Below are 26,662 nucleotides of genomic sequence, written 5' to 3' on the forward strand. Positions count from 1 at the left end.
GGCGGGGCGCCTGGGTGGCTCAGTTGGTTAAGCGACTGCCTTCAGCTCAGGTCATGATCCCAGAGTCCTGGGATCGAGCCCCACATCAGGCTCCCTGCTCTGCGGGGAGCCTGCTTCTCCCTCTCCCACTCCCCCTGCTTGTGTTCCCTCTCTCGCTGTGTCTCTCTTTGTCAAATAAATAAAATCTTTTAAAAAAAAAAGAATTTGGGGCACAGGCTTGAAGGGTAAAGAGCCGAAGTCCAGAGGTATTGTTTACAGCAGGTATTGATGCTAAGTTTTCTATCAGCCAAACCCCTTCTTGTAACATCTTCTAGCACTTGACAATTTTCTGACTTGCTTTAGAGGAAAAAAGAGAGCAATCTCCTCTCAATTATAGTTCTCATATATGGCGTTTTGGGTGTTTTCTGTATGCTATATACACTTTGAAAGGCCATAATGAGCATTCAGCTTAAAGTGAACAAATATTACATTTAGTAATATTTGAAGGTTGGCTCAGAAAGTCTAACATTTTAAGAATAAAAATGCATTCACTTAAAGTGTGAAATCAAAAGGTAAACAAGTAGCATCCCTCACCAAAAGGCAAGCCATCTTTGAGTTTTTATGAGCTGTATAAGATACTTGAATACATTAACAGCCATTAACTGATTCCAGTCAAAAAGAGACAGGTAATGGGTTGTTTTATTTGAGGAGGAAGGCTCATGCCCATCCATGAGGCTAAAAGGAATCACGGAAAGGGACAATAAGTCTGATTAAGAAGGAAGAGTGGAGGGCATCATTAGAGATTTAACTTCTAGACAGTATTGATTTTATGTCTTCATTTTTCTTTGAGAATTAACTCCCCGAGTCTCTCCGTGAACGTTTGAACTCAGTGTGTGAATGTTTATACCGCTGCGCGACGCATGAGAAGAATAGGTGAAGTGCTTTGTTGAAAGTGGTAATAAAATCCATGGTTTTAAGTTTGAATCCCCTTCCTTTTCCCTTCTGTTTTTCCTCCTTCCTTTGTTCCTTCCTTCCTTGATTATTTGGTAAGGACCTGCCACGTGCTAGGTCAGCTCCGAGGATGACGCGACGCCCTGTCTTCACGCGTGAGCACGAGGCCCGGGGGGTAGGGGTGGGGGAGCAGCCCAGAAAGTGCTAAGTGATTCTGTGTCTGGCCGGGATTATTACAGAGACCCCAAAAGATGGACTGCAACCCGAAAAAGAGCTAGCTCTGGAAAAAGGACACTGCCTGCTTCATAATATAAACAAACAAACAAAAAAACACAAAGTCCCACAAATGGTCAAGATGAGTGAGGTCAGAAGCAACGTTAAAATACCAGGACTCCTGTTTTGACTTTCCTCTAATGAGATCAATAACCTCGAGCAAGTTCCTCTACATTTTAAATTGTTTCCTTCTTGGTAAAAGAAGCCTTAATACCGTGGACTTTGTAGGGGACAATTATGAGGATGAAAAGGGATAGGGTGTATGGAAAGACTTTGTAAATTACACAAAAAATATGACATAGTGCTGTCAGAAAGTGGGAGCTGGGTCATGTAATGTCAAAGCTGGGGATAGAAAAGGTCAAGGGACATGCTAGGCACCCTGTTAAGTCCAATTACAGGGAATTTGGAAAACAAGGGATTCACTTTTTTCCCTTTCTCATCTTCTCTTCCTACCGTAGTAACCACATAATATTTACCAGGATAGGATCTCAATTTAAGAAAATGTAGTATATGAAAAATTTACATTTATAAAATAAATAGATTGTTCATTTCCGAAGGGACTCTTGTAAGTGACAAGTTGACATGGGAAGACAAAAATCCAGTAATTTCCGAAAAGCTGTTCTGTACACAACTTTTAAGCACAGCTGTGCATATAGTCTGGTATATGACTCTTGGATGGGTATTTTACCAAGTTTTAAACATAGCTTTAAAAGCACCGAGGATGAAGCCATTGGGAGCAATAGCGTTTCTGCTGGAATATTACAATTCTGACATTAAAACATGGAACTGATTCCTATCTTCTCATAAAACAAATGGCCAATATTGGATCAGCTTCATGGTTCCTCCGAGGCCTACTGCAGACTAGGCTAGACCGAGCTACCTCAGGAAAATGTGGGGGTCGCTGTGTTACTCCCCAGTTAGTAAAGTCGCATTTAGATATTCCATTTTGAGAAAGTGCTTTGTCCATTATCATATTCCTGCTCGGACCTTGCAGCTAACAGCCTGAATATTCCTATGGCTTGGATCATCGCTATACAGTTTAATGGTCTCCTACTGAAGAGGGGAGATGAAATCATTATCCGTGATGTATTCTTTTCTGAATAGAGGCATAACCACCTTCAGATAACCTTTGTAGTGGCCTCATAAAGAAGTGTTCCTGGAAGCTCTTGGAGGGATATTTTGCAAACCTATGCACAGGGCCTCAGACCATTTAAAATATTGATAGGCTCTAAGGATATTCAATGACCCTATGAAATAATCATGCATCTTCATTTCCAGATATAATCTGCTTGTTTTTTTTTTAAAGGGTTATTTTTCTCCTGCCTCATAAGAAAAAAAAAAAATTCTTGTAAGATAGACTAAAAAATTATGTTTTGCTTACTTCCTGGAGAGACCAGCTGACAGAGAGAAACAGAGAAAATAAAGGAAAAAAGCCAAATCCCTGCCTGCACTGACTCAGCTCTTCACTGCTCCTGTTGTCATGACTGGGTTTTGTCTTCCCTTTTCAGCTGCCAGGGATTAAGAGGAAAGAAAATAAAAGGGCAAGAAGGCTTGGCAGAGGAAGTTAATATCCTGTGCTTTGGTATTTTGGAGGTTAAGCAGCTTCAGCTCTTTCTAAGGCACTCACCACAGAAGAGTAAACAGAAATTTGCTGCTATATGTGTTAGTAACGTTCCATTGGGCTTTCATGGTAATGCCTTTCCAGAAAAGACCAGGCGTTCCTACGGTATAGCTTGACCAGGTATTTGGTCCAGGAAAACATTCCCATCCAAGGGATTTCTGCCCGGGAGAGTTCCTTTGACAGAGTAAGATGGTAGAAGAAATGTCTGCAAGTAATTTAAGAACCATCAGCTCTGAATTCGCCTTTCCACCATAGCATTCTGTCTAGGTCCTTGCCACACACCAGCTAAACCCTCTGCCTTGCTTTGCTCCAGTCCTAACTGATGGCTCAGAAAGACTCAACCTTTCAGAACTTCAGTTGGTTATTCTTCAATAAACACATAAATAAAGCCAAGCACGTAAGGTCTGGAACCATCTACCCAAATCTCTAACATGATGCCGGGCAGAACACTTAGTTGCTTAGTAAGAATGTCCTAGCATTATCATCTGCTTACAACAACTGTTTAGCAAACACCATGTATTATAATTCCACCTTTCTTTTTTATCGATGCTTCCCTGAGCTACTAAATTGTAGGCAGTTTTGTACTGTTTTTGAAGAATTGTAAATTGTATAATATAAAGAGCGCACTTTTATGGAGTAATTATATTCCAAGACACTGTGACAAATGGTTTAAGTAATTCAAGTCTATCTCATAGAAAATTTACAATAATCCTCTGAAATAAATATCATTAGCTTCATTTTAATAATGAAGAAACTGACCGCTGCAGACTTTAAATAATTTTCCTAGGATCTCACAGCTGGAAGGTACCAGAAACATGACAGAATAATTTATGGATGGCTAAATCACTGTTACCTGCAACGTGATTTTAAACTCTATTTCCTCCCAGTTTAAGGTATTTTATTCATTCCGTAAGTATTTGCTGAATTCCTCTGATATCCAAGGCATTGTTTCTCTTATGTGCCATTGGTAGTTACTTCAAGGTCCTGGTGACTTTTTCCTTAGTAAATTGTACTTGCCTTCTCCAGAATAATGCAGCTTTCCCCTGCAGTCTTGTTACAATTCAGTATCCAAGTATTTGGCAAGAATCCTGTTTGCCTCTTAAGCCTTAGGTTAATTACAAACTTAGTTTTTTTTTCTGTTCTAGTTAAATCCTTTGTCTTTCAAACATCTTATTTTTTTAATAATCAAAATATTTGTTATAATGCTATAGAACCAGGTTTATGGTCATTTTTGTGTGCTACTTAAAAATAACCTTTAAATGATTATAAAAATCTCTATCATTGAATCTAATCAACTTTCATAAATAAAATTATTTTTAAAAATATTACTACCTCCAGTGTACCCTAAAGATTGAGATTATTTAAGCAGATTCTCCTTCCACATTCTTGGAAGGTCATGCCAATTAGGTTGTACAGGTATTGTTTCAGGACTTCATATCCACTATATAGGAGATAGGCCCTCCAACCCAAATCACTCTTGTTCTGTGGCTTTCTTTGACTAATGGTAAGTAGCCATAAAACTTGGCTGCTAAACTAGATTTTTACTAGATGAGCAATTTCGTCATAACTATGGGGAATGGAGAGAACGATGTTCACATTTTTGTTTAGCTTCCTTTCTTTTACTTCTTGGAGAGTCACTATGAAGAAATATTCATTCCTTCCCAGGCTCAATAGATCTGTGATTCTATGTATTTGAGCTCTGAAAGGAACTAGCACTTTTTCCTTTTCCTATTTCCTCATTCTGGATCATGGCTCGAGAGGGAAAGAAGACACAAAGCTTCCAAATTCAGAAATTCATTTGGTGCATCAATTCATGCTACACATGACCTGCTCCTTGCGCTTGGTGGATGACAGGAATCATCATTTCTCTAGTGAATGAGGTCATTTGGCAAACAGAAGGAGCGCATAAATCTCCTTGGTGGTTAATCAAAGATGTGTTTGGTTGTTACGGAGGGCTTCCGTCCCCCAGAGTCATGACTTATGTGCTCATTATTGACTGTGGCTGTGTTGTGTTGAGACCTTTTTAGGAGAATGGCTTCCTCCAGTGCTCTGGCAACAGCCTACCCAACTCCATCAGCCCCCGAGGAACTTTGCAGCATTATGAGGGCGAAGAGCAGATTTCAATGGACGGGCCTTAACGTTCATTGTATCACTGTCCGTTTCCATTTAAATCAAGCCTCACACTTGATGACTGAGTTGAGCCAGTGTTTCTATTTAAGAACATGAATGGCGTGTCAGTATTATGTTTCAGTTTGTTTGTCCTTGTCCATAGTTTAAGGCTCTAAGCCTTCTGGAAAGAGTGTACGTATTTCTGAATGTTTCTATTTTGCTCAGTAGGTAATGGTGGCATGGAAATTTTAGCTGCCCTCATGGAGACAGGATGGCCTTGCGCCATTTCACATAGTCACGCACATTCCTGACGGGCCCAAAATGTTTACTGTTGTTCTAATCCCTAGGAAAGAATGTTGAAAGGCTATTCCGTTGTGACTCATTTTATAAGGTGGTTGGGTTCTGTAAAGATGCATGTAACTTGCATCATATTTTCAACAAACTCAGAGCGTTTGTGTTTAAACATCATTTCATCCTTTTCTTTAAAGAAAAATTCCTCTGAAAGTCCATCCTGTTTAGAAAGGGGAAGGGGCCCATGGGAACCTTGTCCCTGCACGCCTCCCTAGCCTCTCCGTGGGCTTTTCTAGAAAACTCCTAAATCTACTTAGAGGGCAGATTTTTAAAAACCTGTCCCATGGTAACTAATGGAGAATTATAAGATTAAGAAAAGAAATCATAAGGAAAAAAATCATTCTAATATATGTTCTCCCCCAACTTAATTTCACAGAGTGGACTTGTCTAATCACAGGCCACCTGGAAGTGCTAACAATTTAACAATTTATGCGACTCTCCTTCCCTGATCTGATATGCTTTGGGCATTTGCCGTCTAAAAAGGTCTCCTTTGTAGTACTGCCGAGAGAAGGCTGGAAAGAATGAATGATTTGTTCTTCATGCAGCTGGTAGAGAAGAAATGCCAAAAGGTCTACAGAGTCCGTAAGCAAACTCTTCTTTCTTTTTTTTTTTTAAAAGGATTTGAGGGTGGTTTCAAAGCAAGAGGCGTTCCAAATACTCCACCTGCTTTCCATGACATGGTTCGTCTGTCACTGGGGACACATTTTTCTCTCTTCTCCTCATGTTGGAAAATGAGCCGACTGGGCTAAAATTATTACAGCAATCCACACAACTGCCACCGAGGCATTCTGAGGATGTGCACTTTCTGAGTCCACGTTGAGGAGGTATTTTGTCTTCTCTGAGATGGAGCTTGTGAAATAAACATATTCCATGTGCCATGACCTCATCACACCAAGGATTCTGTAAAATACCTCTGGTCGTAATTGTTTCCGTGATTAGATAAAGGCTCTTTTTGTGTAGCCTGAATCTAGTAAAGGCAGCAGAGAGCTCTTAATAGAACTATTTACTTTTGGATGTGTGATTGAGAAGATGTGTATTTATTTTTCACATCGGCACCAACCACCCAACTGTGAATCCTTATCTAATATTTATACACCAGTCTTTGCCCCAGACGAACCAGGCTTGTTTAGTTCCACATTCTAAACTTCCTCTTTGCATGTATATTCAGCTTGCTTTCATCTCTACTTGTACATAATGAGATATGTTCTGCCTCTGAAATTTTATCTTAAGCCCCACCTTCTTGATGAAGCGCCTGATACTCTCAACAGACTTCCTTAGAAAACAGTCATTACAGAACTTAACTGTTTTTATTTAGACCTTAGGAATTTCTGCTTGCTTGCTGTTTGGCTGTTTTATATGTGCAAAAGTTGGCCCCACTTAACCAAGCCTCCTTTGGCTCAAAAGGCAAGTCATGTAGTACCTGTGATAAATATACAAATCTCTCCATATGTACACCCACATGTATACACACATATGTATTCATCTAGCTACATGGAGCAGATAACATTGAACCGGGAACAGAGAAGGTGTCCAAGTACTGAGCTGAATTAAATTCCAAACTGTATCAGTTACGTCAATTAACGAGAAAAATCTTATTTCAATAATTTACCATCATCTAAAAGAGATAGTAAATCGGAAAGCAGAAGGTCCAGACCTAGTTTTCACTCTTTAACTGTCCTTATTATCTAAAAACTATAGAATTGATTATAACAATGCCTCCTATCAATACATACAAAATTTGGTTTTAATTTTTTTTTCCACAATACCTGCTATTTTTCAAAAACTTTAGTGGATAAGTAATAAGCATACTTTATTCTTTCCTAAAAATACATTTTTTTACAATAAAACTCGAGCTTTTAGATAAAAATTTAGGTAGGAGAAATTGAGTCAGAAATAATAATAATAGGGCGCCTGGGTGGCTCAGTTGGTTAAGCAACTGCCTTCGGCTTAGGTCATGATCCTGGAGTCCCTGGATCGAGTCCCGCATCGGGCTCCCTGCTCGGCAGGGAGTCTGCTTCTCCCTCTGACCCTAACCCCCCTCATGTGCTCTCTCTCATTCTCTCTCTCTCTCAAATAAATAAATAAAATCTTAAAAAAAGAAATAATAAATAATAATAATAATAACAATTGAGGTGAAAAAGTGAATGCGGGAGTGAAAGTGAGGAATTGGGAAGGTTTTGAGCGTTATGAAGAAGGATACATGCACGATTACGGGAGCGAATATGTATGTTGCCAGTAAGATTTCTTTTTAACTGACATGTCCCGGGCAGAACTATTCTTATCCCTATACTCTCACCTCTGTGCTCACAGCATCTTCTCTAGCCTTGTAAAATGGCACTTCGCACGTTTTTAAACTACTCGGTTATCTATCTGTCTCCCACTAGACGATACACACCTTTAGGAAAGGGACTGTGGTTCGTTTGTGTATTTTATCCTTAATGCCTAGCACAGTGCCTGTCACAGAATACACACAAGTCAACACTGTAAGTAATAAAGGAGCAAATAATTGAATGACGTAAGGAAGGGAGAGAGACAAAAGGCATGAGAAGACTATTCCCAGGAAAACTGACGCCTCGCAAGCTGTTATCACTATGCCAAGTTCTTTAATCCCAAAAATCCATTCATTTTTCCAAATATAGAGGAAGAGGAAAGATATTAGTACATTATAAATATGACAGTCTTCTGTGACCTTGGAACTTTCCAGATTCCATTTTTAATTCACAGTATTATTATAATGGTATCCTCCAAAAAAAGTGTTCTGACATTTCCAAAAAAATAGTAGAGCTTGGGCAAAATGAAAATAGCTTAAAAATTTTTTTGTAGCACTTTTGATTATAATGTCCTGCCTTTTGTCACAGAAGAACAGTTCTACTGGCTCAAGTTATTCTTACAGAGAGCTCCACCTAAGTATAGAAAATGTGTCTAAAGCTCTCACATCTTCCAGGTATTTTTATACCTTTATATAATGAACCCCATGAAAGAAGTCATCCTAGAGATTTGCCTCTTGCAATTTTTCACTGCTGAGATTCCGAGACACGTTCCTAACATAACTAACCCCAGCACAATCAACACACGGTACCACACATTGCATGAAATACGTGGCTTGGGTACAGGCAAAATGAACATTACTGCTGCTGATGTGGTTGACATCCGATGGAGAGCTAAATTCCTAAAGCTGCTTTCAAACCTGAGATGGACTTTTTGATGGAGAAAGCTATGATATTACATTATATAAAATTCTAGCTGCTTTTCCTACCCAGCTTACCTTATTCTCCAAAATGGCCAGCACTTTTGCCATTTGACTTGTGGTGGCAAGTTTAGCCTATTTTCAAGCGTCAACAATAGACAATGTCCAAAAAGAAAATTGCATGCTTAATGGTAACCCCCAAACCAAATTTATGAGCTCACAAAAACAGATAGTGTCTCAGATGATTACACATGCATTCTGCATTCTATATAAAGTCTCCACTGTGAAAGGCAGGCCCGAAGAGTCTGGATGTCACGAGGATTGTTTTTCAAGCAGCCTCACAGAGAGACCTTTCTTTGATGAATTTTCCACAGTGTAAAGTCTGGTCTGTGGCCTTGCAGCCTCAGAAACCTGACCTATCAGCAAAGCCGGAGCAAATTCACACGTCAGAGGTGGACTCAAAATGCAAAGAACACAAAACACTACCGAAGAGTGATATCAAGATGCAAACATATTAATTTACAACAAGAAGCATAAATGTCACACGGACGAACACACTCCTGGGGGCAAGCCAGCTCATTCTCTTTCTGGGGACAGATCCACAGGGAGAGCCAAGTCATAATCAGAAGGATATTGGTGATGAAAAAGTGGAACAAGAGGAAGACAGAAATAAATCAAATGTAAGAGTAGAATGCAGATTCTAGTTTTAGTGCTTCCTGATTTACCCCCACGTTTCATACTAGGGGAAGGTGAGCCCAAAGGCTCCCCAGGCAGCAAAGGGCGCACCCCTGCCGTGCCCTGGGTGGACGCTGGGGGCTTGCCTGCGCCTGGCAGCTAACCAATCCCTCTGCTGACTGACGTATTTTTCCTCTAGGTGTGTCCACATCTAGTTCTGGGAGACAAGCAGCTCCCCTAAAGGAATATCTGCTCTCTGCCAATGCCATTTAAAGGTATCATCAGATTCATTCCTTTCTTCTTTTCATTTTATTTTTTTTAAGATTTTATTTATTTGAGAGAGAGAATGGGAGAGAGAGCATGAGCAGTGGTGGTTGGGGGTGGTCAGAGGGAGAAGCAGGTTCCCCACTGAGCAGGGAGCCAGATGTGGGGCTCGATCCCAGACCCCAGGATCACGACCTGAGCCAAAGGCAGAGCCACCCAGGCTCCTCTCTTCTTTTTATTTATTTGTATATCATTCTTTCTTTTCTATCCACACCACCACCACCAGGAAAGTCTGGATCCTCATCTCCCCACGGCAGGAGCCTAACTGCATGATCTACTTCAAGCCTGTCCCACTCCGAAGATCACTACTATATGTACATGTACTTTAAGGTTTTATACATGTCTTTTGCCACTTTCACTCACACTAGAAACTCTCAGTGAGTCCTACTGCCTTCAAAGTTGTGTTCGAATTGCTTACCCTGCCATTTGAATTCTTTCATATCTGTGCCCAATTTATTATCATTTTTGTGCTGCATGAAGCTTCGCTCCGGTTAAATCTACCGCTTCTTAATATTCTGTGAGCACCCCTAGTCCATGTCATTGCTCACTCCTGGGGTCAACTCAATATCCACTTCCTCAGTTAGAATCAACTATTCACAAATGGAAAAAATACATCTTGCCTTTTCATATCTTGTTTTTTCAGTGCCTCAGTACCAGGGGTGCTCAAAAAATAGGTGCTTAGAACTGGCCCTATCCACTTGTAGTTAAGATTACTGAACTTTCTTCAGAGCCCAAGATAGAATGTGGAAATTATCACTCTTCACACAACAGAATTGCTGCCTCTTGAAGTGTCCTTGGGGCATTAGTTCATGGCTTCTCGGCTCTTGGAGTGATTTCATAAAATCTATGTACCCCCCCCAACATCTTCATTTGCTGAACTGAAAACACCTTTCAGCTCCTGTTAGCCTCACTGTTAGTCTCAAAGTATAATGCTAGCTTTAAAAATAGACTAGTCCTCTGATATTTTAGAGATTGTAACCAGGACATTTAACAGCAAGAATGATACAGGAAGCAGGTACAGAGAAAAGCTGTAATAAATTGGTCCCTTCAATGTGATGGTGGAGTTGATAAAAGCCTTCAGTTTAAAAGGTGAAGAGGCAGATTTGTAAGTTTTATTGTCATCTCAAGGAGATCAAGCAGGAAATAATCTTAAACCATTTAGCTTCCAGCATCTTTGTGTAATCATACCTTGGTCTCAAGCCTGACTGGAAAGTACTTGAAGAAAAAAACAAAAACAAAAAACCCTGCGTTGCTCAAATACAATGAGCTGATTTGCAACAGCATCTAGTAAGACACAGTTTCTTTTCCTTAGTACCAAAGTACTATGGCATGGGGAGGACATCCAGAAGGTTGTCAACAGGGTCCTCTGTGGTTGAGAGACATGAAAAAACACACATCTCCTATTTCATGGAATTTGGCAACTCCACGTCAGAAATGCTGGGGAACAATCTGGCTAAGTCTTGAAAGTAGGAATGAGAAGCCTAATTCAAAGTGAAATGAAGGTGATAATCTCTCCTAGGAAGGAGGAAATTGCTGGATTAAACAAGGATAATGAAGCCTGATTGGTCAATTATAAAAATATAAACAAAATAAAACTAGTTTAATTGTGTGAATAAAAAGAAGAGCTATGTCAAAATGAAGAAATAAATAATTTCCTAGGCAAAGAAAAATTAATTCTTAGAGGTAGGAGATCAAGAAAGATTTTGTAAAAAAAAAAAAAAAAGGTTTGTAAGGTACCTTATTGTCATCCTAATATTAGAATAAAATTGGAGACTAATTATGCTTGCATTGAATAAAAATCATAATAATATATTCTATCGTTTAACCTATAGATTAATACAAGATATGAGAAAGAAGAATTTTGTTAAATAGATATAATATTAAAGCAACACAAAACAATTTTTATAAACCTTATGTTCCCAATTTATATTCCTAGGAAAAGTGTTTTTCCATTAGTGAGTGTTAATTTTTTTCTTTCCTTTTTGGGACATCCTAGAGTTCTAATATATCTTAACACAGACTCATAAAACTAGACAGGAACATGGGAGCCATTTCATATATTCCTGTAACTTCCAGTGAAAGTGCAGGGAGATCAGGTTAAACAGAAGACAATTGTTTCCTGTTATTTATGAGTATGTACAAAAAACAGCTTCCAGAGCTTTCTCTAAAACGCTTGTCACTCCACAAAACATGTAGATTTTTGGCCAATATTTCATGTTTTTATGTATGGCAATTCTCCTAATAGGTAGATAAGAAATTTGACTGTGAAATAATGAGCTATAGGCTGCCTATAAGAGTAAATTTTATCACCTTATGATCATATGATCGATTTCAAATTATATCTAGAAATATGGTGGGTTTTTTTTAATTCTAGTTTCCTATGTTTGCTGCTTCTGAAACAAAATATTCCATTTATGACCATAGTATGTGCCACATTTAAATAGTTAAGCCATTCTAAAGCAGGGCTGTCAGCTGAAGGATTACATATTGCCTGTTCCCTGAAGACCTGTCTTCTTGTGAGACTTTCATAAGGGCATTTAGATTTTCCTCTCTTTGAATGAGTACATAAATTCCTCACTTTGCATAAGAACACTCTTCCTGGGTAAGGGAGGGGATGGACTTAATATCCACTTCACATACCAAAAAAGATCTTCTACCTTCATTCAGCTTTCCATGTACCTACAGAGTAACCTAGATTCTAAAATAAATTATTCCACAAACTGAAAAGGTAGAATAGATTTTAAGAAGGCAAGTTTTCCATTCTAAATGCTCTTTTTTTTTTTTTAAATTATGTTCTCTAATTCCGTGATAGTATATTTTGAGTCTGAAATATTAAGTTACTTTAGAGGCATTTGGGCTCTAAAATGTGCATACTTGCCTTCTGATGTTCAAACCAGAAATTAATCAAAAGACTGTAAGAAATTAAAATGTCACCTTGAAAGTCACCATAACAATTGTTTTTATTGTACAGAGTATCAGTCCAATAGAATGTGAATGGTTTTATAACCTTTAAAGTCTATGGTTAAAATGATTGTTTCTCATTTGGTCTCATACTTCCAATTTCTTCTAAGAAACATGGATGGATGTACCTGGCTACACACATAAAATTAGTTAATTCATGTTCCTATTGTCTTATAGTCAACTTTTTGCAAGTTGAGCAAAGCAATGACAATTCCATCCAGGAGAACACATGCCATAAATCTCAGTATTTGACATGCCGTGTTTTATTTTATAATCTTGGCCAAATAAAAGTTGTGAAAAACATATACAACCTTCAAATGTTCTCTTGCTAATAACAATTGTTTTACATACGACTAAAGAGTTGATTTAAAAGTCATGAAAGTCCGGGTACGTGTTAAAGGACAGTTGAAGTACAATCAGTAATGGAAGCCTCTAAAATTATAGCTTGGCCAATGCAATGTTTAAAGTTTTAAAATATTTTTTAGTAGAAAAATATGTTTTTCTCCATGGGAGGTTTCCACTAATCTATTTCACAACGATACCTTGATTTTATTAACCCAGACCTTTACACAGCAAAATGATTTTCTTTTTTATGAAACCATGAAATTAACAAATGTTTTTGTAAGGGGACGTTCTGGGCATATTCACTTGGAAACAGCCCGTAGAGAAAACATATGATGTTTTCTGGGATTGTGGCTGGAGCAGTAGTTAAACGCCACGTGAACCGAGAGCGCATTACCGTAGACATACCTTGTCCTTGGGTTACTCCATAAAATTCAGCTGCTATCCTCGCTGCTTCCTTGCGATTGCCTTTCACGATGTAAAAGTGACTGAGGATGGCAAGACTGATTTTCACAAAAAGCTTGAAACAGAAGAGGGAAAGGATCGTGAAGTAGACATTGGATAACTGTTGAGCAAATGGCCGGCTTTCTTCTAACACCGACATTGCTGCACCAGAGTGTGCGGGGCTCTCCGCTCCGAGCCAAGTCTCAAATGTGCCTGGCTCTCGTTTGGGATGCTCCTGAACAGCTGGTCCTGAGGGAGGAAAAATGTCAGCTGATGATGATGCCCCGAGCTCAAAGTATTTATACCATCCATAAAAGTTCTCCGCAAACTGCTATTGGTCTGACGATGTTCCCTGGAAGCAATTGCAACACATGCTCGGCTCACCAAGGCTCCTGACTTTCCATTCTCAATATAAAATGCCCCCCCCACCCCCCCACTCCCCCGCCTCTCTGCTCCGAATTTCAAAACCCAGACATTGAGATTTGAATGGCATCTACTTATCATGAACACTTTGAAGACTGTGTATGGGGTTCCAGTTGTTAATGTCAACAATTTTCATACTATCGGGTAAAATTCAGTCCATCACTTCAAGCCTTTAAAGTGGCCTATTTGTAGACCAGGAGCTAAATCATCAAATAGTCCATGACTGGATGGTCTTAATGACTAACTCATCAATTGGCCAATTATGTTGCTTTCACTGTTGTCAGAAAAAAATTTTTTTTTCTTATAAATGGATAGACTGGAAACCCACAGAATAATAATTTTAGACTGTTCATTCATCTTGTGAACACTTATTTATTTTTGTGAACCTTTTTAAAAAAATTATTTATTTATTTATTTATTTGTGAACAGTTTTTAAGCACTCACCAGTGGTCAGATATTTTACTGGATGCTGGTGAGACAAAGAATGTAATGTCCCTGCCACAAGGAACCATAGTCTAGAGGAGGAAACAGATACCAGATAAATACAGGTAAGGAGAGAGTGCCATGGGAACACAAAGAGGAAGGTCCTAATCCTCATTGGGAAGGGTCAGAAAAGGCTTCTGGAAGGAGGTGGCATATTCAGAGAATTATCAAACAAGCACGAGTGTTTTATATAGTCTGTCTGAATCCAAGCAAAACAATGTACTTTTTAGGCCTGTAGTCTTTAACCCTAGTTTGGTTTAATTTGTGAATGAATGCAAATGTCTATAAGGGCATCCTTAGGCAAGCAATATATTTATATACATTTAGGCAAGCTCTATTTTTATTTTTTTATTTAAATTCAATTAGCCAACATACAGTACATCATTAGTTTCAGATGTAGTGTTCAGTAATTCATCCGTTGCATATGACACCCAGTGCTCATCATATCACGTGCCCTCCTTAAGGTCCATCACTTGGTTACGCCATCCCCCTCCCCTCCCCTCCAGCAACCCTCAGTTTGTTTCCTAGAGTTAAGAGTCTCTCATGATTTTTCTTCCTCTCTGATGACTTCCCATTCAGTTTTCTCTCCCTTCCCCTATGATCCTCTGCGCTGTTTCTTAAATCCCACATATGAGTGAAACCATATGATAATTGTCTTTCTCTAATTGACTTATTTCATTCAGCATAATCTCCTCCACTTCCATCCGTGTTGATGTCAATGGTGAGTATTCATCCTTTCTGATGGCTGAGTATATATATACCACAACTTATTTATCCATTCATCTGTTGATGGACATCTTAGCTCTTTCCATCGTTTGGCCTTTGTGGATATTGGGGTGCACGTGCCCCTTCAGATCACTACATTTGTATCTTTGGGGTAAATACTTAGTAGTGTAATTGCTGGGTCATGGGGTAGCTCTATTTTTAACTTCTTGAGGAAACTCCATACTGTTTTCCAGAGAGGCTGCACCAGCTTAGGCAAGCTATATTTTTAAAAGAGAAATAAAGCAAATTGTTAAGAAGAATAATTTATAAAGACAATATTTTCGCACTTAAGTAAAAAATAAAATGCCAAGATAAAAAATAGCATATTATACAGGGAGCTTATTCATATGGTTTTATGACCAGGTTTGGAGTCTGTTCATTATGTATTGCTTCCCCATCCTTCTGAGAGGCTCCAAAATAATAAATATTAACATAGACTTTAGAAAATAGAAGTGGCTCCCTATGATAAAGGGGCATATTGCTGATTGGACCTGCTGGTAAGTGTTGCATGCTTATCTGCCTTGGTAAACGCTTTTTATGCTGTTCATCTTATCTGATTGGAGCGATTTACATGAAACATTCCTAAGACAAAGGAGACATGGATGTAAAAATAAATGTGTCCAGTGAAGCAGACTTCTTTCCCCAGTGACTGAGTGGCTCCCAGAAAAATATAAATTAGGTCAGTATATTAGAAGGAGATTCCCGAGCTCTCCCTGAAGATGGCCAGTGGGATGGTTTTCACAGGCTGAGCACTAGACCGTGTGAGTGGCCATTACCCGGACCGGGAGTATGCACTTTGGGAATCAGCGACAGTGAACCTCGAGGTATTGGAGTGAAAGGCATGAGCCGTTTTTCTCTCTCACTGGTGGTGAGTCATGACATGACGGTCCCCTCCCCGTTAGTCTTCCCTCTGGCAAGGGCACCAGGCGTGAGCGCACCCTGGGGGGCCCGCCCGCAGACAGCTGCACCGTCACAATGCTCTGAGTCACTGCCCTGAACACTTCAGCATCCAAGTAAAACCCGCCTAAGTGCACGGCTAAGGTTTCACTCCTTCCTCTTTACCAGTAAGTGCTATTATAAATAATTACCACCACCTCAGCTAATCAGGGGCCTGGATACTTTCGGGTTGAGGAATACATTTATTTCCATAAGGCTGCTATCACTGGGGCACTGAGTTTCAAGTCCTGTGGTTTTACCAGGAGAAAATCACTCCTGCCCGATATTTAGGATTTGATGTCAAGATGCCAGGTTTTATTTGAAGGAATTCCTTTATCTTTACCTCTGTTTTCTGTGTTGGTATACACCCTCCTTTGGCAACGTTTACCATCTCTAATTACCACTAAAAATTAAGGCTAAATAAAATAACTCACAGTAAATGAAGTCATCAAATAGAAACTAGATGTCGTATTTTTCACATTATGGACCCTTGTAAATAACACCAGGAATAACTTTATTAGTATTTAAAAGACTCATGAAAAGTACTGTGAGCCTATTTTCCTTGGCATTTTCTTAAAAAACAAAATATCGATGAGTAACTTAAGTGATTTACTGAGATAAATACTTTTATTATTGACCACGTTGAGATGATGTGGTATGGGAATTTGGTTGGTTAGCGAGTACATCCCAACTGTCTTAATCTTGTTAGTTTCAGTCAATCAGTCAAACCAAAATTGAGCTCAACGATTGTGCTTCTAGAATGGATGATACGAGAGACATTAAAAACACAGGAAGAAATGATTCATTGAGAGTCCAGTATATGCTATATATTTTATATAAATCTTCTCGTTTACTCTCTTATTCCCTCTCAGCTTGACTATTATTGTTATTTACATTTTAAAGACGAAGAATGTTGGCTTCAGAGAGCTTTGGTGAGCTGCACACATTCTTTATGAGGAACAGCACTATTTGAACACAGATCTGACTTCAAAATATGTGCACAAGTCACCACTCATATTTTCTGTTTTTAAGCCTTTCCAGTCTGAATGAGCAAATGTGATTTATGCACACAGAGACTGTGACAGAGTCACACAGATTCACACATGCAGTGAAGGGATCAGTCTAAGGCTGTATTTTATCAGGAGCCTGAATTAGTACCTGAACTGGTGGGGCAGGGTACATGTGTTCTGATGATTAAAGGAAACAGAATCTTGTGAGCTCAACAAATGGGAATAAAGGAAATGGGAGTATGTCATGACTGGGCTAACACTTGAGGATTATTCACAGCAAAGAGTTGGTGACAGGCTCCCATAAAAACAACACAGAAGCAGCAGGGAGGGGGGCTAAGGAGGAGGGTAGTGGAGAGTGAGTACATCAGAAACACTGAGTGTTCAAAACAGGGTCAAATGACTGAGTAGGAATGAAAAGAATGAGGATTGGAGGAAGGATATCAGGTCTGGCCAGGAAGGGTCACAGTGACTTTCAACTCAGTATTTTAATAAGGTAATGGGCTGGGGCTGGGGATGTCAGCTATGAGACGTAATCCTTAAAGCAGCTTCCAAAGGCAAAAAGGCTCCTTGGCTTCCTCTTGTCATCACCTTTCTAGGCACTGGCTCTGCTCATCTCCACCACCTAGGTGTCTGAGGAGAGTCCCCTCCATGGGCAGTCCCTGGGCCGCCCAACCTGTCTCCTGTCCAAGTTCCTGCACCATCCCATTACCACCTCAGGGAATGACATGAATTGGTATTTTTTTGGCGTGTTTCAGAGACTTAATTTCATGTCATGCAGATGTTGAATATGATGATGACTTTCACATGTGGCCAGATTACCTTTTAAGTCCTCATAGAACAATCTCATTTCCAGAGATTATGGGGCTTAACCTCTTTTGACTTAGCTTCAGTACTGATGCAAGTTATTAGACTGAAAATGTCAATGGGACATAAAAAGAAAAAGTCTCTTTCGAGTGCTTTCCAGTTGATAAACTTTAGCCTAAATATTTTTACGTAGAGGAAACACAGTCATCTCATACATAGGAATTTGAAATAAACACAGCAGTGTTTACACTTTACGTTGAAATCCTTAAAGGGAGTTGATAACTGAATTTAGCTTTATCTCCGTTCAGTAGATTCTGTAGATTCTGTTTAATTGGTTTATCTTCACTTACCCAAAAGCTGTACTCAGGGAAAGAGATACTTGACAAAGGTGAGCCAAAGCACACTGGCATAACTTCTTATAGAGACCTTGACATTGTGATGTAATATTCCTGTCATCGATAACTGCTGTAGTCACCGCAGCGCCAATGATTCCGGCTTCTACTGGATATCTTTAATTATTGATGAAGGGTAAGTTCTCAGAGACATCATAGTCATCGTAATAATGACTATACTGGTAGTTGGGAATAGTTTGGTTGAGACCTATTATATTCTGTTTCATTGTACTACGTGGGAGTAAATACTTGCTTTCTTTCGGCCTCTATGGCCATACTTCCAGTATAACGGAACAAAAGAGGAATTTCTGCTAGTGTTATGATAATCCACAAAAAACCCCCACATGTTATTCATCAAGTTATCATTGACTTAGATTTCACTGTGCTCTTTGGGGGAAAATCGGAACAGCCTCTATCCTAAAAATTGAGTCATGCTAAATGTCGTATATGTGGTCATCTCTCCCTAGGGGTTCCCTGAGGTGAAACAGATCGTCATGGATGTGTGGCCTCGGAAAACTTCACCGAAAGCTGGTTTCTCTACATATCTGAAGGTTTGAAGAGGAGATGCTATCTTTAAATTAACATACACTTATTGATAGCTACTATGTGCCAACCACCGTTCTAGATATTTTATCTATTCCGATGGAGTTTTTGTTTTGTTGTTTGTTTGTTTGTTGTTTCATTTTTTGGTAAACCTGGCATTTCTTTTTTTTTTTTTTTTATTAAACCTGGCATTTCTTTTTTTTTTTAAAGATTTTATTTATTTTTTTTAGAGAGCGAGCGAGAGAGAAACAGCATGAGAGGGGAGAGGGTCAGAGGGAGAAGCAGGCTCTCCGCCGAGCCGGGAGCCCAATGTGGGACTCGATCCCAGGACCCTGGGATCATGACCTGAGCCGAAGGCAGACGCTTAACCATCTGAGCCACCCAGGCGCCCTAAACCTGGCATTTCTTTAGAGGATCAGTCCACGCACTTGATATCCTGGCTCTAGAAAACAACACTTGACCAAACTAAGCCAACGAAAGGTATTTCAGGGACTTCTGCTGGAATTTTGGGAGAGACGCTCTAACTCAGCAGAAGTCAAGATAGCAAGATCTAAGTCTTAAAGTGCTAGAAGCTATCCTCGTCGGGAAGGAAATGGCCTGCGTAGGAATCAAACCAGCGCAAAGGAAAGCATAGTCAAGCTTTGGAGACGTAGTATGGTGGCACCTTCATTTGAATATATACCTGAATCCAGGTGCACCAGAAGCCGCTGAATCTGACAGTAATCGAAATAATAAATTTGTTGTTGTTAATTAAGCCGGTATGCATTGAGGTTTGTCTCTCTTTTAGAGAAAAAGTCCTGATGAATTTATGTTTCCTGGAGTCATTATAAAGAATAATGAGAGGGTTGCTGGGGTGGCTCAGTTGGCTAAGCGTCTGACTCTCGGTTTTGGCTCAGATCATGATCTCTGGGTCGTGGGATCGAGCCCCGCATCTGGCTCCCCACTGAGATGGGAGTCTGCTTCTCTCTCTCTCTCAAATAAATAAATAAATCTTTAAAAAAATAAAGAATGATGAGGTGTAGGTATCACTATCCCTTTTGTGCAGCAGATGAAGACACAGAAACTTAAGCTAGGTAATTTGCACAAGATGATAGCTCTTAAAGTGCAGGTGCGGCGATTCCCACACCGTTCTTATTGCTACAGTTCTGCTCACGTCATTGTTCACAGGTTAGAGGTGAAACATTCATGTTGTCTCACTGTCCTCCCACTCTATCCCACCCTTTGATTTACAGCACACATTGTGCCATGTTGGGGTTAGAAATAGTCTTTGGCTAAATACTTATGTATTTCCAATGGAATATTATTCAGCCATCAAAAGGAATGAGATCTTGCCATTTGCAACAATGTGGATGGAACTGGAGGGTATTATGTTGAACGAAATAAGTCAAAAAAAGAAAGACATGTATCATATGACCTCACTGATATGAGGAATTCTTAATTGCAGGAAACAAACTGAGGGTTGCTGGAGTGGGGGGTGGGGTGGGAGGGATGGGGTGACTGGGTGATAGACACTGGGGAGGGTATGTGCTCTGGTAAGCGCTGTGAATTGTGCAAGACTGTTGAATCTCAGATCTGTACCTCTGAAACAAATAATGCAATATATGTTAAGAAAAAAAAAAAGAAGAAGAAGAAGATAGCAGTAGGGGAAGAATGAAAGGGGGGAAATCAGAGGGGTAGACGAACCATGAGAGACGATGGACTCTGAAAAACAAACTGAGGGTTCTAGAGGGGAGGGGGGTGGGAGGACGGGTTAGCCTGGTGGTGGGTATTAAAAAGGGCACGTTCTGCATGGAGCACTGGGTGTTATGCACAAACAATGAATCATGGAACACTTCATCTAAAACTAATGATGTAATGTATGGGGATTAACATAAGAATAAAAAAAAAAAAACTTGTGTATTTCACTGAGTTAAAGCTAATGGGCCCCACCCGCATCTTTGGTATTAGGATTGTGTTCTAGCCATCTCATTTTAACAAACCACCTATTTTCAAGACTGGTTAAAAAGAAGCCTTTCCTGTGGCATTGATTTGAAATTCCAAAGGGTGGGGCCACATTAGAAGTGAAAAGATGTACCAGCGTTGTTTCAGCCATTTTCAGCCAATTTCACCAGCTTTTATACGTATACACTTGTAGAAATTAATAACTGTCGTTTCTTCAAAGAGGTAAAACGTATCGCTTTCCCTGGGATGTGGTCAATTGGCTAATAAAATTGGAGTCTGTAAATGATCTGTTTAGGATCCTAAGATTATAGTTTCTTTGACAGCATAGGTACTGCCTTATATGATCTCTTTTCAAATCTGTTTTTTTGCCTGCAATTATGAGTCCCGTTATTAAAGCATCTATCTCACATGTTGTGGGGCTTAAATGCAATAATGCATAGCACTTTGTGCTGCATGAAAAGAGCTCAGCAAATATTATCTGTATTGTAATGATTTCTATTATTTTGCTATTTAAGTTATTTAAATTAGAATTCATTGCGTCAGAGGCACTGAAATTTTGTTGTGTGCTTGTTTAACTAAATGTCCAACTTCCAGTGGTACTATACTTTCTGCCAACAATAGATGTGTACTCATACAAAAGAAATCAGACTCCCACCGGTGTTAGAAAATGTGCCCATTTCTACAACCGGTATTCACAACCAATGTTAGATACAAAATAAATGATATAATTTTGTTTCAAGAGATGAAGGACAGCTATAACTTCCTAGGAAATTGATTCATCACAAATATTTTATAATACTTTATATATTTTCCCCAGTCCATGACAAAGGTATTCTGCAGTTTTGGATACACAGTGGGGGAAAGCAGGTACTTCGAGTCTCAGAAATAAAGCTGATCTCACATTGGGATTCATGGTTCCTGGGTTAAGAAACTAAGGTACTGGAAATGTAAAAATCTTCCCTGAATGAAAACCAGCACAGACAACAAAACGACAGACCCATAGATATTTGGAGAGTGAATAGGTAATGGATGGCAATGATAATAAGAACGGTAATGGCAAAATGTATTTTGTTATATATTCTTATGACCCTAAACTGGTCTGTGAACCAACTAAAGTTGTACAAGAAAGGGAAGGAAGACAGCGGAAGCTGTATGGCCGTCGAAGAGGCTGGACATTTAGTCTGATGAGCATCTAGCAGCTGACATTATGTATGTCCCAGGATAGACTGGATAAGGTGGTGCAGAGTGCTAGGGCGAGATCTATAGAAGACCCAGTTGTTCTAGTTATGAGCTGTCAAATTTGGGCAAGTTCCTTAACCCTCTGAACCCTGTCTCTTACCTGTAAAACGGGGTAGTAAATCCTTCATGGGCTTGTAAAGGTGTATGAGAATTTTAATTTGCTTTTAAAGACAACACCTCAACTTATGAACCTCTGATTTCATTGCCCTTTCTAAAATAATAAACGAGCTTGCCCTCCAGTAATAACTGCAGTTCACCACTGCTAAATGTCTGCAACCTCCTTCTCTGATTTGCAAGTCAAGAAAAGGCTCTTTCATTCAACATCTACCTCTTGGGTGTGTGCACTGTGCACCAGGCTCTGCTGGGTGCTGGAATATGAAGCTGGACAAGGGAGATGAGGTCCTTGCTCTCACATGTTAAGCCCAACACCAGCTGACTCAGTCGGGGCTTGGAACAGACGAACCATCCAGTTTTTCACAATAGATTTTCTCGAAATTACGCAACTGGTTTTGCTCTTTTCTTTGGTGCCCAGAATGTAAAATCATCAAAAAGTCAAGAGAAGCCTTCATTTGAACACCAGAGCTTTTTTTATTCCTTCCTTGTCTTTCTCACCATTCTCAAGCTTCAGTTTTTTCCTAACAAGTACTTTTGGGCTTCATTTTCCATGGTAACTGCCTCCGAGCTTGGCCTGGTGAAGCTTTCTACCTAGTGTGCTTTGGCGAGCTCCCCCACCTGGCCTTAGACGGCAATGTCACCAAAGGCAGTAGTGGGCTCTGTAAATATTTTACAAAGATAAACAAAGATGAATATATCTAACACTGAGGTCCATGAAACCAAGGTAAGATTTTTCTTCATACGTATCTAGCACTCACTCAAAAATAAGGGAGCACAAAAAGATGGATTAATATGAATGAAAACCAGCACAGACAACAAAACGACAGACCCATAGATATTTGGAGAGTGAAGTTTTCCAGAAACGTAGTATGTGTCAAGTATTATAATAAGCTGATAAAAGATGGAAGCCAAACTTCAAATTCTCAACAAGAAACTGGAATCTTTAAAAAGGATATCACGGGGTGCCTGGGTGGCTCAGTTGGTTAAGCGACTGCCTTCGGCTCAGGTCATGATCCTGGAGTCCCTGGATGGAGTCCCACATCGGGCTCCCTGCTCAGCAGGGAGTCTGCTTCTCCCTCTGACCCTCCCCCCTCTCATGCTCACTCTATCTCATTCTCTCTCTCAAATAAATAAATAAAATCTTTAATAAATAAATAAATAAATAAAAAGGATATCACAAGCTGGGTGGCTCAGTTATTAAGCATCTGCCCTCGGCTCAGGTCATAATCCTGGGGTCCTGGGATCCAGCCCTGCATCCCATCCGGCTCCCTGCTCAGCAGGGAGCCTGCTTCTCCCTCTCCCTCTGCTGCTCCCCATGGTTGTGCTCTCTCTCTCTCTCTGTCAAACGAATAAATAAAATCCTTAAAAAAAAGGGAAAAAAAGGCTATCACAGATTTAAGAGCAAAATATAAAAAAAAAATAACATGTCTTGGAACTAAAAAACACAACTCCTGAAATTAATAACTCAATGTATGGGTGTACCAAGAGATTAGATATAACCAAAAGAAAGTTTGTACATTGTAAGATAAGTCAGAACAAACCATCCAGGGTGAAAGAGGCAGAAGAAAGAACAAGAGGAATAGAAAATCTAACATACATTTAATCAAGGTGTGAGAGAGGAAAGAGAGAATGGTCAGAAGCAAAATTTGGAAAGATAAGGGCTAAGAATATCCCCAAACTAATAAAAGACATCAATCCACAAATTCAAGAAGCTCAATGACTCCCGAGCAGGCTAATTAAAAAAAAAAAAAAAAAAGTCCCCTCAAGAACTATGAAGGATCTAAGATAGTATTTTATTTGCAATGTAGTAAGTTAACCTGCCATAGTTGCTTGGCTGCTCACAGAACACATGAGCCTTCTGGGTCAAAGGCTTTCTTTCCTGTCAGAGGACTTTATTATTCATGGCACAGAAAGTAGCAAGAATCGAGTGTTTGCATCAATTCCTCTTGCCTCCAAGGCCCTCACGGCCAACACGGAGGGCCCGGGAGTATTCCACACACACAGTGGAGTTGTGTCACAGCTGAGGAACTCCAAGCTTTAGGAGTCCAAATCTTTTGTAATGGTCAGTAAGCCGGCCTAAACTTTGCCCTGGAGGGAGACCATTATCATTTTACAAACCTGATCTCTGCTCCAGAGAAAGACATTGATCTCTATTTCCCAAGGCTATGTACTGTACAAACATCCTTGAAAGGACAGTCTAGGGAAAAAAAGCAGTAAGTGCCTCTACTCAGAAGAAGAGCACAGACTCAAGAGACCCATGAAGAGTTATGAGCCAACATCTTCACCCTTCATTTCTGTACCATCCTGGCTTCTGGCTGATTTTCCCATGAGTATGTCACTCTGTCAGCCACTGTGACTAATTTGAAGACTCAACAGAAGCTTGGACAGAGGCTGGGACCAAATCCATCCAATTTGTCTCATACAAAGTGAAAATAAGGCTACTATTTACCAGACTCTAAGCAGCAGGATGAGGAAAATCTTGCAGCATTGATGTCAACCATTCCCTCCAGAGTCCTGGACCCAACCAGCTGAACAACTCCCATAAGCCATTGGAGCCTGTCTTCTTGTGCCAAGGTAGTTTTATCGATCGCTTTAGCTAAAGGGAGGGACAAATTTTTGAACCATCTTTTCTCAATGCAATATTCTCATTGTCTTCCAGTAGACTCCCCAATATGGTTACAGGGATGGTGATCAAATTGTGCTTAGAACCACATGAATGGAGGCACCAGATCCAGGCACCCATTAAGCTGAGAGTGCCTTCAACAGTTTGGGAAAGCTACGACAGGCCATTTTTATTTCTGAGGAACGCTCTGGGGGCGGATCTGGAGGGCAAAAATTAAACCTCTGTGGGCCTTGTAGTGGTTACGTGGCAAGCAGATGCCCCAACCAGACATCCTTATCCTCGCGATCTAGGATCATGCCTACCCCAACAAATGAAATGTATCCGGGTGTCTCAACTAGGACTGTTTGAATACCCAACAACCCCCTTCGGCTGGGCTGCCACCAGACGGGAGTACTAACCGAGCTCGATGGGCTTATTAGGGGGAAAAGAAGATGCATTACGCCTGGGAATGATCAGGGCAGAATCCCAGACTTTCAAATTGTGTCTATATAACTACCCACTCCTTTTATTCTGATTATTATCCAGGAAGCAGATGGGGGAGGCGACAGCCACGTTCAGTGATCAGTCTGCCTAATCCAGGTGTGTGGATCAGGAAGAAGCCTGAAAGGTAAGGCCAGAATTTCCTGTTTAGTTTATTTTTGAGGAAGCCATTCCAATAGGATCAGATGCCAGTGGATGGTAGGGAGCACAGAAGCTTCATCAAATACGTTGTCCGTCTATCGTTGAGTAGTTTTTGTGAGAGAAAGCACACCATTGAGAGACTGAAAATGATCCAGAAAGCCGAACACATGGCGCAGATTAGTTTTGAGAGCCACAGTGGTTAGCTGATTGGACTGGAAAACCAGAAAGGATCATAAACAGAAGGAAGTTATCAGCGATGAGGCACCACTGATAACCAGGAGAGGGTCAAAGTCCCCAGGTAGTCAGTGTGCCAGGAGATGGGGGGGGCATGCAGCCTCCCCGCCTGGGGGACAGACGAGTCAGCCTCAGACAGGAGTCACATGTCGGATGCAGTGTTAACTCTGCAGAAAACCCAGAATCTTTCATTTTTGCCCAGTATGTCCATGTGTTGCCATGGTCAGTGCCATGATGGATCTGGGCAACAATGCTTGGAAACCAGGCGTGTGGCTTCCGTCAGCAGCTTGAGTAGGTCTCATCAGAATGAGCCCTTACCACGGGCATCCACATGAGTGACCCAGATGGTTCATTTAGTAGCACGGTTTGATTCCATAGTTTGTGGCCTCGAAGAGGAGCGTCAAATTCACCAGTATGCAGTTTTCCAAGTGGCGGACCAAACAGGCCATTGACAGCCATAAAAAATCGAATGAGGCTTGTCAAGGGGAGTACTGGCCAGAACTATGAGAATGGGGTTGAATTCCCCCACTGAGTGGAGAGATCACATCCGTTTTCAGGTCTGCTTTATGGGCACTGAAGCCGAAGAGCTGCAGTGGCCCAATGAACGCCATCTGGTTTCCGCTTCACCAGACCCGACGGTTCAGGCCTTTAGTTCATTATGAAATTGGACTGCAGCTATCCACACATATGACTCTGCTGACGTAATGATCCACTCCACCCCCCACAAAAGGACTGTGTAATTTCATTTATAGAAAGTTCATAGAAAAGCAAAACTGACCATTGTTTTTAGGGATACAGACTTAGGTGGTAAGAGGATAATGAAGAATAGCTAGGCAGTGTTTACCAGGGTGGGAGTTCTCTGTGGGGACAGGATGGGTACATGGGACGAGGGCAATGTCCTATTCCTTGGACCTGGGTTACCACTTTATGATCACTAGTTAAGATAGACATTTATTTTGTGCAATTTTCAATATGCTATTGAATTGTTTAAGTTTTAAAAAGGGAATAAATCCATTAGCATGTTGACGTAAAGGACTTGGAATCCAAAATTAAACTCATTTGCTCTTGTGACTTACCAGTTCGAAGTACAAAAAAAAAACAAAAAAAAACCAACCAAAAAACTCTCAAGCTAAATTAGATCCAAACATGATTTTACTAATTTCTCATTCTGCTCAGCCTAGTCGGAGGAGTTGTCAGGAACTGGGTGCAGCCAGAGTTCCCGCAACATCCCCCCCCCAGATCCTCATTTGGAATACTTGCGGGGCATCAAAAGGCCTTTCAGCTCAATGCTAACTCTCTGATGTTTCTGACATTATC

At 40.3% G+C, this 26,662-nt stretch overlaps 1 protein-coding gene across 1 annotated transcript in view; it reads right to left on the minus strand.

The window, feature by feature from the left end:
• Window positions 1–13,377, minus strand: part of ASB5 (ankyrin repeat and SOCS box containing 5) — a 49,624-nt gene extending 36,247 nt beyond the window's left edge. Inside the window, exon 1 of the mRNA XM_021694238.1 lies at window positions 13,182–13,377. Coding sequence (XP_021549913.1) covers window positions 13,182–13,377 — 196 coding nt within the window. The remainder of the gene's footprint in view (window positions 1–13,181) is intronic.
• Between the last annotated feature and the right edge of the window lie 13,285 nt (window positions 13,378–26,662).

The sequence above is a fragment of the Neomonachus schauinslandi genome, chromosome 2, assembly GCF_002201575.2.
Source record: "Neomonachus schauinslandi chromosome 2, ASM220157v2, whole genome shotgun sequence".
In the NCBI taxonomy this organism is placed as follows: Eukaryota; Metazoa; Chordata; class Mammalia; order Carnivora; family Phocidae; genus Neomonachus; species Neomonachus schauinslandi.